This window comes from Anabrus simplex, chromosome 1, assembly GCF_040414725.1.
Source record: "Anabrus simplex isolate iqAnaSimp1 chromosome 1, ASM4041472v1, whole genome shotgun sequence".
NCBI classification, from domain to species: domain Eukaryota; kingdom Metazoa; phylum Arthropoda; class Insecta; order Orthoptera; family Tettigoniidae; genus Anabrus; species Anabrus simplex.
In genome coordinates this window covers 1,642,240,413-1,642,254,033 of record NC_090265.1, presented here as the reverse complement: position 1 = coordinate 1,642,254,033, position 13,621 = coordinate 1,642,240,413, and the positions used below count along the sequence as shown (strand labels likewise).

The 13,621-nt window shown below is 35.4% G+C and overlaps 1 protein-coding gene across 1 annotated transcript in view; it reads left to right on the top strand.

The window, feature by feature from the left end:
• LOC136863365 (bumetanide-sensitive sodium-(potassium)-chloride cotransporter) overlaps positions 1 to 13,381 on the top strand; it is a 756,312-nt gene extending 742,931 nt beyond the window's left edge. Inside the window, exon 20 of the mRNA XM_068225649.1 lies at positions 5,155 to 13,381. Within this exon, the coding sequence (XP_068081750.1) occupies positions 5,155 to 5,290 (136 nt within the window). The 3' untranslated portion in view covers positions 5,291 to 13,381. The remainder of the gene's footprint in view (positions 1 to 5,154) is intronic.
• Positions 13,382 to 13,621: the final 240 nt, after the last annotated feature.

The window sequence follows — 13,621 nt, the reverse complement described above, 5'->3', positions numbered from 1 at the left end:
AGGTAGGTAATGAAAATTGCCTGCCTTTAGACAAGATAAGATTACCTCACTTATCATGTCTCGAATTTTCACTATTGTCGCATAGTACGATCAAATTTTTCCTAGTCCTGAAAATGTTATTTGTCATCCCTTGTGAAAGAAACGTGATTTCCAACTCAGGTAAGAACTGTCACCACAGTTGCATGATTACGGGACAACACTAATGTCAATTATGGTAAGCACAATTCTGTTTTTAAGCTGTTTCATGATGCACATGGCAGAATTTTGAAGTCAAATTGTTCAGCTCATACTGTCCACAGTACAGTGAGGCATGCAACTGATTGCTTTGATATAGACATAGAAAATGTTATTCTGAAAATACATTGTCATTTTTCCATGTCTATGAAGACTTGAAGAAATAGTTTGAGTTTGTAGATGTTGAATGGATAGAGATATTGAAACACGTTACAGCTTGCTGGCTTTCTTTAGAATGTGCAGTAGAAAGATGAACCCACAACTGGCCTGCCATCAAAAGCTACTTCATATTACTGGGAGAGGGCTGTTCCAAAGTTCTGAAGAAATATTTTGATCCAGAAGATAAACTTAAGGATATATGGCTAGAAATCCTTTTACTATTCCTCAGCAATGAGCTAAGATTTTTGTTCAAAGCATCAAGATCTTAGAAAGAGACACTATTTATATATTTGAAGCTTATAATGCAATATGCTTACTGAAGAGGAAACTGGAAGAAAGGATTAAGAAGATATGTTCTTTGGAATTGTAGTTAAGAAGGCCATGGAAAGAAAGAACTGAACTGGAGAGAAGTTTTATGCAGTTCTATCAAGAAGCCTTAAACTACCTTCAAAAATCATATGATTTCTTGGAGGAGAATTTTGCAGTGAAGGTACAAGTTTTTACTTTGAACAGATATATAGATTTTTCTTCTCTGGAAGCTGCAGTGATATCCTCCATATCAATTATTTCAGTTAATTGGAGGGAACTGTATGAAGAGTTTCGTCTTGTTGGGAACATTCCTGCCAGTATTTTGGAGAGTACAGAAGGTGCCTCAAACAAGTGGTTATCACTGTTTACTAGTCATAAAGGACAACAGAAACTAATAGAATTAGAAAAACTTGTGTCTTTTTTGTAATCAGTGTTCCTGGGTGAAATGCATTTGTTGAACACATTTTCTCCTTAATGTCCAACAAGTGGTCAGACAGTAGAATCAGGTGCTCAGTAGATCTGTTTAAAAGTAAGCTACTAATTACTGTAAACATGAACATGTCTTGTAGAGAGTTCTATGACATGATACAGTTAAACAGCACAACTTTAAAGTCAGCTAAGTCAAATGTGAAGTACAGATGGAGAAAATAAGGTAGTTCTAAATAAGGTTCCTTCTGCATGTTTTGTCTTACCTAAGGCATTGTACTGCATGTACTGTTAAGAGGGTGTAAGTTAGTTTCTTTCGCGAATTTCAATAATTACGAAGGGCGTACTATATTGTTTTACACTTTATTTTTTGTATGTCCGGGTATGGTTCACATTTCACTTTTGAAGGTGGTGACGTGTAACTAGTGTCTTGTTCCACCGTTTGGTAGCAACACACGCACAGGGGCCAACAAATACATTCGTCATAGCCATTCCATAACAACACTGTCAGCGTAGGAGCAGACAACGTGGAAAGCAACCGTCACGGACAGCACTATACGATTTGGTTCCTATGGAAAGAAGACATGACCACTGCAGAAATTCATCAGCGCTCAGTGGCAGTCTGTGGAAAACATGCGCCATCATGGAAAGCAGTTTACAACTGGGTGGAAGGTTGGAAAACAGGGCACACATCGGTGGACAAGGGAACCCGTTCTGGAAGGAATGTGACAGTGTCAACACCAGCCAACATTGCCTGGGTCGAATAGGCCATCCAAGGAAACAAATGCATCACATTTACAGAAATGGAGGCAGCCACGGGAATTAGCCGAAACACCCTGCAGCGGATCATGCATGGCCACTTACAGTTGGGGAAAGTGTCATCCATGTGGGTGCCTAGACTCTTGTCTGCAGACGAAAAGCAGAGGGTGTGGACGTGTGCAGAGAACTTTTGCAACAACATGATCAAGATCCAGCCAACTTCATGGCTAGGCTTGTGACTGGCGATGAAACATGGCTCCATTACCTTGAGCCACAAATGAAACAATAGTCGATGCAATTGAAGTATAGGGGCAGTCCACTGCCAAAGAAATGTCGAACAGTGCCATCAGTTGGCAAGTGAATGGTGACGGTGCTTGAGGATGCAAAGGTCATCGTCCTCATTGACTGGCTGGAATTTGGGACCACGATTAACAGTGCAGCATATGTGGCAACCCTTAAGCACTTACTTCATGCCATTCAAACTAAGCGGCCAGGAAAATGGGCTAAAGATGTGCTTCTGCAACGTGATAATGCCCGGCCCCACACTAGCGCAGAGGCCACCGCTTCAATTGATCAAATGGGATTCACGGTGCTGCCACACCCACCATACTCTCCGGACTTGGCACCAAGTGATTATCACCTGTTCGGCTACATGAATAAACCTCTGCATGGTCGCCGTTTTGTGGATTTTGCAGAACTGGACACAGCTGTCAAGGCATGGGTACGCAGCACTCCGAAAGAATGGGTTTAGGAAGGTCTGGCAAGACTGACACATTGATGGCAAAAGTGCACACAGTTACAAGGAGAAGGTGGATGTAATAACTGATGTGTAATGCACTTCATTTGTTCAGAAAAAAATAATGTAAAACAATATAGTACGCCCTTCTTATCTTATTCTGTTAATGAAACTAATTATAATCTAATTGAAATTGGTATATAATGTTTGATTTTCAAGTATTTATGAACTGTCCCTTAATTTGTGAAAAATCCTGGTTTTTTTTTAAGGTACAGTACCGGTCAAAAGTTTAAGACCACCCTATAAAATAATACAAATTTTATTTTCACCATACATAACATCATAATTTCATTACAAGACAACTTCAGTATATAAGAAAGTGCTTTTTGCTCGGTACCTAGTAATGAGTAGGACCTCCAGCCTGTTTGAGACACTCACGAACACGGTCTGGTATGGTGTTGACTAATTTCCGGCGTTCCTCACTCGTTATCTCGTTCCAGAGCATGGAGATTCTCTGGCGGAGCTCGGTCAGATTTTTTTTTTTTTTTTTTGCTACTTGCTTTACATCGCACCGACACAGGTAGGTCTTGTGGCGACGATGGGACAGGGAAGGGCTAGGAGTGGGAAGGAAGCGGCCGTGGCCTTAATTAAGGTACAGCCCCAGCATTTGCCTGGTGTGAAAATGGTAAACCACGGAAAACCATTTTCAGGGCTGCCGACAGTGGGGTTCGAACCTACTATCTCCCGAATACTGGATACTGGCCGCACTTAAGCGACTGCAGCTATCGAGCTTGGGGTCAGATTTTTAGGTTGGAAGGCAGCAAGTCGAAGTCCAATAATGTTCCATAAGTTTTCAATTGGACTGAGGTCCGGGCTTCAAGGTGGCCAAGGCAGAATGGGAATTTCTTTTTTCCTCGAACCACGAAAGTGTTAGGCGCGATTTATGGCATGGTGCATTGTCCTGCTGATACACGTAATAATCGCCATGGAGCTTTTTAGCAGAGGGCAGCATATTATCTTGGAGTGTAGAAATATACTCCGTGGAATCCATAGTCCCATCAACGAAACGGAGAATACCGGTATCCACAGCTGACATGCAGCCCCAAACCATGACAGCTCCCCCTCCTCCTTGCACTGCTGGGGCTAAACATTCCGGTAGGAATTTTTCAGTTCGTATACGACAAACCCTGATTTTGCGTGATGAAAATAGCTGAAAGCGCAATTCATCGCTGAACAGCACTTTACCCCAGCGATTCATGTCCCAGTTTTTCTTTGAACGACACCAGTTTCTTCTAGTCCGTCTCGATATTGCAGTTAGGAGAGGTTTCTTCAATGGAGAATATGAATCTAGTCCTTATTCTTGTAGACGTCTTGATACAGTTCGACGGGACACACGATGGTCAGAAATGTCCGTGAAACCCCTCTAAATAGCAGGAACACTAGCACGGCGATTTGCCTTAGAAATCATGCTAATGGTTCGATCTTGGTGCGGAGTTGTTGCTCTCGGCCGTCCGCTGCGCGGCAAGTCATTCACAGCGCCTAGCTGTTGGTATTTCCTTACTGTGTTCGTAACACATGTCTTACTAATATTTAAGTCTTCTGCTGTCTCTCTGTGAGACTTCCTGCATTTCAACATGCCTACAATTTGCCACTTGACACTGTCTGACACACTTTTTTCCCCATTGTACACAGAGCAAAAGTTACAAATTCCTGTCACTATGCACTGCTGACAACAAAATAATCTCACGGCAAAATCCCACGAGCCAGAAATCTGTGCTTGGATGCCATCTGTTGAGTGAAAGTGGAACTACTAGACGCAACAGGTTAGACGCGGGTAGGTAGCAAGCAAGCTGTACACCAAACATGACAAGAACAAGGGAAAATCGACCATTTTAGCGCTGGCTTGAAGATGTATAAACCTGCGGGGGAAGAAAAAAAAAAAAAAAGGAAAAAGGAAAAAGGTTCTGCATTCTTTTGAATTTGTATATTTATACCAATATTATCCCCAATTATTGCTAAGTCTACAAAAGAAAATTGGTGGCAATACCTGCAACCAGTTGGAATATGCAGTACATTATACCTCAGAAAATGGTGATTTCTTGGTGTGACCTTCCAACAGTTAAAAAAATCATAACTTCTGCAGTACTTGATCCAATTGAACAAAATCAGGAAGTATATATTCTATCAGATGTAAGAGCTCAGTAAAAAAATGGCAGAGCTCTAGTGCCACAAGTTTAGGTCTTAGGTGACATATCATGATTTCTTTATGTGGTCCTAAACTTTTGACCGGTACTGTAAATGTCCCTTATTTCTTATATCAAAAAGTGGCAGCCCTAGTAATAGGATAAATAGGACTAGCCACTATTGAAACACGTAGCACTAGAAAAAGGAGACAAGGGCAAACATGAACTTCTTATTACATATAAATTTGCGTTATACTTGTCGTGTTATTTTTCCACTTTTTTGTTAAAATGATTGAAAACGCTGTGTTAACCAAAGAATATGTTACCAGTTATTATATTTATTTACAGGACACTACCTATGCCGAGGAAAAATGTTGTATCTGCAGCTCTGTACATGGCTTGGTTGGAAACGTTAACAAAAGACATGCCACCATTTTTGCTTGTCCGGGGTAACCAGACATCAGTACTCACCTTCTACTCATAAAACACTCCAATTGAAACAGAATTTTGTAATTATTTACGAAATTCACTGATTCATTCATTGATGCACAAGATTTAAAGGACTTCTTTTTCATATCTTTACTTGGAAAGCAAGTAGTATTTGTTGATTCTGGATTCTTTCTTTTGGTGTGAAGTTACATTATTGAAAGTGGGTCACACCATTGTTTCCTATACATTCCTAGAAGTGGATGCTGTATAAAGTTTCCCACATGGATCAGCCTAAGAAATGAGAAAAATGTAACATATGTTGATTTCTAGGAGAATGTTGTATATAAATGACAAAATGCCACTTAGTGATTATGTAATTTGTGTATGTATTTAGAATTTAAATATTGTGGATGGGAGCAGGGCGGTAAGGGTTTGTTGATTAATTTTTCTTTATAATACAGCTTTAAAGAATTAGATATATACATTTATCTGTTTAAAAAGAGTGATGATGATTCATGTCAGAGTGGTGTTTGTTGTTTCTTTATTGCAACCAAACCCAGATCTTGTTGCTTGCTCTCTGACTGATGTTATTTATACCTAACTTAATTTTTTGTTGTTAATATTATATTCTATTGCATTTATAGAAGAAATCTCTGTAATGCGTTAATACCAGTGTGTTTTTATATTGTGTAACTCCATAGAAATGTATGGTAAATGTTTCTATCCAACTTCCTGGTGGATAATTTGTAAGCAGTGTTATTTCTCGAGTTTTAAGAAGAGAGCCATTCCATTGTCCAAGTCCGAGACATTTTTAAAAGAGGAAGATAAAGGCTGATATTAACTATTACAGTTATAAATGCTTGTAAATACTATATCTACAAATTATTAAGAAATTATAAATTAACTGAGCTTCCACAGAAATTTTGTCTCTTACTTATACATGTATATTGATACATAAAGCTGAGACAATGTGTTCATTTCCTTAATAACTTTTGAACTGTGTCAAAATTTTTTAAATAATTTCTCTTTTATTAGTATATCATCTACAAGTTGATATCAGGGTAACAAAAGTAATTCATAATACAATTATCAAAGTATGATTGAATGGTATTTGTTTCAAGAAGAGTGAGGTTTTCAAAAATTGTTGTGTTGTCATTCAAACATATTGTCATATATAAGCGAATAATCCATGCACTCTAATTTTAGGAGGGTTACATTTTAAAATATTCATAAGGTTTTATTTACAAGAAAATAGGGAAACTGCATAAAGTATGAGTTTATTTTAAAATAACGCACCAAAATCTTCACCCTGATCATGTGTAACTGTGTATCAGTATTGCCTCTTTTCATTCACATAATCACGTAGCCTATTTTCGATGTTTGGATGTGTCGCTTTTTGTATACGAAATGCCCAGTGATTACTATTTTTTTTCTTGCAGTCCGAGTTTTAATTTATCGCCAGTTGCAAATACACCTTACGCTGATATCATACTTTCTCCCTTTTGCACAATTTCTAATTTTCTTCATCTTTAACAGTGCAAAGCCTGTCTTTATCTGCGAATGAGCGATAATGAAAACTTGTAGCACTTGCAGCCGTGCTTAAAACGTGGTTCGTACCTTTCCTCTAAGTAGGTTAGTGATGCCATGTACAACAACAAAATATAACAATATTCAGGTATTTCAGGGGCAATGGCAACCTTATCTCAAATAATGCAATTTTTGTTGCCAACTTTTACAAATGCATGGAGTATTCGCATATATACGGTACATACACGGGTGGAAACTTAAGTTACTGAGATCAGTAGATTTCAGATGAAGGGGAATTCATTTATTGTGTTTTGTCTTGTGCACCAAAAATTACTTCTTTTACTGTGCATTTAAATTCAGAACTGTTATATGCCACTTCATTCTACATAAATTTATTGTTTTAAAATTTTACATTTCATCTAAAGGGAAATCATATGCAGCTTGACTAAAGGAAGAGTTTGGGAAGTTCTCAAGCCTCACAGTTTTAGTTTTTGGTCTCTGAGAAATCATCTGGTATACAGTGCTCAATAATGGTAACACTGGAATGTAAGAAACCAAGTGATTACAGTATTTCTATTGAAGAGTATTCACATCATTTATGCTCTGTTAAATTACTCTGAAAGTAATCTGCTGGCTAGTTTTATCAGTTATGTTTCTGCTTCTACATACAGGCTTCTAAATTCATGCTCAGATTGACTTTAAAATACTTTTGTCTTGCCAGATTATTTCACAATTTATTTATCAGTGAATATAAAAATGACGGAGCTGTCGAGGATCATGTAAATGAATAGAAGATAAAAATTGAAATGAGTGAAGCCCTACTTTCTCCCTTGAATACTTCAGAATCCTCATTAAATTGTGAAAATTGAACATTGAGCATCATAAATAAGAACACTATCTAGTAGAAGGTAAATGGCCAAATTATGAAAATAGTATTTCATTTGTAGGAAATAGAATGGCTGTATTTTGCATGATTTGTTAAAAACTATAAACCTTGGTTTTCTCCCAGCTAAATGCAGATACACCCAGATTCTCTTGATTGATTTTCTTCACTTGGTTTCTTCCCTTCTGTGATTATGTGCTATTGAGTCGGTGAACTACTCTGTATTCTTGTGGGAGCATGTAAGTTGTAAGATAATTATAATTAATCCTCATTTCAGTACCATCTTTCATTAATCGGAAATAAATGTCAGTGTACACTAAATAAGAACTAATAGGTGTAGGTTTCACCATAGTGGGTGGTTTAAAATGATTCTTGTTGATAATATTATTACTTGTAGACATCTGGTGGAGGATCTGTGAAGCATGTGCCTCGTATGGCTGTGATGGTAAGAGGGACAGGCACCATCGACAGTTAAAAATACAAAGTGTAGAATGTCATGTAAGTCATTTTCCTAAGTTTCAACTTTACACTTTGTATTATCTACAGTATATGTACTCTATGATATAAACTCAGGAGCAAGTAAGTATTCTTTTGTCATTTGTAATTTGGAGTCATTTTACAACCCTGTGTGACAGTATTCTCTGTTTTTATGGCTGTAAGAAGAAACGTGTTAAAACATACACATGATTGGTTGGTAAGCTGAGCTTGCATTCCCATATTTAACAATCAGTACAGTAAGTTGCTGTGAATTTCTTGCCATTGTTTTATATTAAAAAATTATACTTCAGCAGTGACCTTTATTTCTACTTCATATGTGTACCCACCCTTTTCAATGTACATGAAATCTATTTCATTTTTATTTGCCATTTTATTCATTGTATATAATGCATACATTAGTGCTTTAAGTAATTGCTTTAAAATAACATTTTTTTCTACAGGTATAATTTAAAGTGTAATTTCGTTAATAAGATGACAAGAATCTGATCCGGTGATCAGTAGTTAGTACAATGCTGAAAGTAGACGATTACTTTTTAGCTTAAAATGGTGTATAAGTGTTTTGGTTCTTAGTTTTAGAGCTGAAATAATAATACAAATCTAGACCGCAGTATTATGTATGTAAACTATTTGCAAACTGGTATGTATGTGTATGTATGGAAGTTGTAAGGTACTTATATACTGTTGTCTAAAATTATTCCCTCCATTTTATAATAGAACGTAGAGGTCTTGAGTGTGTGGCAGATCAGGTTTCATGAAGAGAGTTAGAGCTTGACTATAGTGCTGTGATCATCAAGGGTACGATTTACCATGAATCACTTTGAGTCCTGGTTATTTTGCTGACCTACAGTGTATTAGTTTTTGCGATCACTCTCTCACAATAACCCTGTTTGTCCAAACTGTAATGGTAGAGTTCTTTATCCTACAAGTTGTTTATTTGGGTTCCCCACCAACTTCTAAGAAATATGAAGCTTGTAATAAAACTTGTGTTAAATATTCTGCTTCTGATAAACTTATTCCTGGTACACCATCTATTGGAGGTATTGTTGGAACAATTTATATTGCATTGCTGTTAAGAATATTTAAAAGTGACTATTAATTAATTCTTTCTAATAGTGAACATTGTCAAATAATGCTAAAATTTAACTATGTCTTGTAAAGGAAAATTTATCTCATAATTTGAAGAGTATCATGTTATTTTTAAATCTACAAAATCAAGGGGAAATTATGTCAGGCTCCAACTGTTGTGATTATAGCTGCAGTATTGAATTGATCATTAGTGCAAATTTAATTCCCAATAATTATGATTATTGTTTATATAAGTTATACTACAGAAAGCATCTGTGAGAACAAATACCCTATTTTCTACTAGACTGTAAATTATATGAATCGTACCATTTTCTGATGAGATGTGTTCACTTTTGAACTATATGTTACTTCATAGTCTTCATAAATGCAATGACTTGAGCATTTTTGGCCATGAATGAGAGACCAGCATGGTGTGTTAAGTAGTTTACTTATCATAGTGAAACGTACATTTAGCATTTGACTTGATCTGTTTTATCTTAAATTTTAGAAACACTAAATGGGAAGTGATATTATGCTATTGCTATAGTGAGAAACACAGTATAATGTGAAAAAAACAAACAAAAAGGAATCGAGAAATAGAAAAGAACATCATTCCATTTGATGCCAGCTGAAACTGGTTAAGGAATTAGATTGCTTGTTCGTTTGGTGTCGTTGGATATGGTATTTGGTTGTTTAGCATTCGATACTGAAGCTCGAAATAATATCTTAGATAACTTAAATCTTGGAATTTCTAAGATAATGTTTGTGGGTTATTCCCTACCTCAGAAATATTATCATGCTAATCAGATAGTCTTCTGAATGTTTTCTGCACAAAATGTAACTTAGTGAAGATTGCCAAAAAAGGTGATGGAAATGCAAATCCAAGGAAGGAGAGGCCGTGGACGACCACGATTGAGTTGGACGGATACCATCCAACGCAGCATTATAGAAAGAAACCTGGACTGGGACACAGTGTTGGAGGAGGAGGAGTGGTGGAAAGACCGAAGAAAGTGGAGAGGAACCATATTTGCCCCTATCCTGCTACAGCTGGATAAAGGGAAATGATGATGATGATGATTATTTCATGTTTTTCCTTGTCCTGTCATGATACAAAGTTTTAATTCTTTTGAAAAAGAAAATTTATTTAAAAGCGATTTTGTTCCATTTTCAATCTTTTTTTATAGTAGTTTTATGTTGGAACATTTACTGTACTATTCATTCAGTTGAGGTTAAAGGATTATTAATTTCTTTAATATACCTCCTGATGTGATGATAACTTTTGACTTGCTTCAACCATGGGAATGTTGGCGTATTTTCAGAAAAATTATTCTGGTCAGTAATAAAGTACAGAACATTATTTCTGTATTCGTATTGTATCTGCTGTATACTGAAAGCTATGAATATTAGCTAAAACTTTACTTTTTATTTATTAAAAGGAACTATACAGAACTTGTCTCACATAAAGAAACCTCAAATTTACACTTACATTGAAACAATAACAAAAAAGAACAAATCTCTATTTATATTTGAACCTTAATTTTGAGTTCTACACATTCTGAAGTTGTCCTTAGATATATTGGATTCTAAATAGCTCTGGGGAATATCCAGTTCTTTTTCTCAGTATCAACTTTTACATACTGTTTAAGTTGTTTACATTTCTAAGGCAAATGACAAAAGACAATCATTGTTTGCCCATATGTGAAATTAGCATACAGTGAAACCTCATTAGTGCATTCCTCATTATGACTTTGCTCGCTTAGTACGTCTTAAATTCGAAGTCCTGTTTCACGTCGTATTAAATCTATGTAAAAATACCTTACCACATCACAAATTTTTGCTATTACTGCTTAGTACGATCAAAATTTTTGTATCTATGAAAATTTTCTTTTTTTATCCCTTGTAAAATGAACGTGATTTCCAGAACAGATAAAGCCCTCGCCACAGGAGGTCAGCAAAAGTTGTGCGAAAACAGGAAAATGACTTGAATTCGTGAACTTTACAGGGTGAATTACACCTTCAGGGAGCAAGCCGTTAGCCTCAGGGAAATTCAATTTTGCTTGCTGGTTTTCAGTGATATTGCTGTATAATATAGTAAGCCTGTTTGTGCTTGTATTTTATATTCAACTCAGAAGAAAAAATTAATTCTGTGTTGAGTGATACAGCAAAGGATACAGTAGTGAATATTTGTCACGTGATAGCCTACCTACGGATGAGGAACATAATCGAGCGAAGTTGACTAGCGTGGTGCATAATGAAGACAACATTAAAATTTAAGAAGTGGACGGGCCTCTACATCTTTCAGTCGTTGCACGTATATTGAAACTCGCACTTTTGAGTTTCGACTCAAGTTGATCGAAGTGTTATCGCATTCAAGATGGCAGTCAAAATAATTCTCTCACACATGGCCTAAGTTAACCTCCAAATAAGAATGTGACCAGAAAACAATGTTTAATAACCCATTCATTCAAAATATAAGGCTTTTCAGCTGCCGATGCAAATGTTGTTCTCATATTTGTCTGGTAGTTTACACATCTTTTAATACACTTGTTATTTAATAAACTCCAGTGGAAAAGGTTTTCATATTTGTTCCTTCATCTTTTTTTTGCATTTGAATACTCTCATCCCAGAAACAATAGATAGCCTGTAACATCTCACTGTATGCATACATAAACGATGTAAAATGCAAGCTTGTTGGAAAAATCACATAGAATGTTTACATATCCCTGCTGGTAGTTTTTATTTGTGTATTCAGTACTGTAGTACGTTTTCTTGCTTAACACGTTCTCTTTCCCTGTCCCCTGCAGAAACGTCTTAATGAGATTTTACTGTATTAATATTTCAAGCCATTTTTATTAGTTTTGGTTCCTTTTTTTCTTTTCTATAATACAGACAAAAATATCAGCCTCCTTTGTTCCTTTACTCTCTTAATAGTGTGGTTGAGAAAAGAATGCTCAAGTCAGGACATTAAATTAAACAGAACCAGTAAATCTGAAGACATTTTTTAATAAATGTAAAACGTATGTCTTAAAGTTGTTTATAATAAAGATAAAATCCCAGTGAAGCACCAACTTTTTGAAAGCTGATATTTGAATGTAAAATGTGTATGACAATTGAGTAATTTATATAATGAAATAAATACATATTGGGATGTGTTATTCATTAATAGTGCCTCTTGACAGAGCAGTGCATCGTATTTGAAAAAGCGTTTTATGATGTACTGTAGTGTGCATTTGGAAGGTGATGTGTTTTGTGCAGCTTGTACCATTTTATATAATTAAGCTTACTTCTCTTTATGTTGCCAGAGTATTGAGTAAATTTTTATTCGTAGCTATTTAGAATGGGTTGCTGCGGACTGCAAGATACTTCAGTCAGAGTACTCAGAATCTCTCTTTTATTCATGTTGATTACATTTAATATATTTTCAAGTAAATCTTTATTTGGTTAGTTGATGAACATTCACCAATTTCTGCATAAAATATAAGACTTGGAAAGAAATATTAAATTTGTCCATTCAAATATTTGAAATGCTGATAACACTTGGCTATGTCAAGTGGTTTAGTAGTTGCTATATTTCATACTATATATCTGTATCATTTGATATTCATCAAGTAATGTATGCAGTAATGTTGATCCAACAAAATCAATTGATCAAATATCATTTTGAAAGTCAACAACTAGAAATCTACATTTACTATGATAAATCTTGACAAGGATTAATGTTGGTAAAACTGTGTATATTCAAATTTGGTGATGTTTCTTTGTATGGAGCAGAGTCTAGACAGAAGCCAACATAATAGAACAGTCAGATACCTCCTGTATTTTTAAACTACCTTTGATGTTATCTTGAAAAGCATTGTTTGTAATGTATGATGTTTCTATTTATATCTCTGTATTTATATAATATTTGTATATCATATTATTAAAAGATTACCTATCTATTCTAATATAATACTTAAAAGTTCTGGATCTTCTCATTCAAATTGTAATAACATGTCAATATTTTGAAATATTTAATCATTTACTCATCTCTTACATGAAAACAAAAAAGCTTTGATTAATAATTCTGAATCTTATTTATTTTTGTATCAGGATTTCATTTTTTGTAAAAAATAAAACAAAAATAAGCAACATTTTGTATGTCATCGTAGGATTCTCTTTGTACAGAAACTTAAGACAAAGCAACATTAAATATATTTTCAGAAATGAATTGTCTCATTTACTACTGCAATCAGTTGTGAACATCTCCGACATATAAAATAACTGAGCTCGATAGCTGCAGTCGCTTAAGTGCGACCAGTATCCAGTATTACATGTGATAAATATAATTTTTGATCCGTATTGATGATATTTGATTGGAATAATAACAATAAGTTAATTTATTAATTTGACCACCTAATCAATACAATAAGTCTT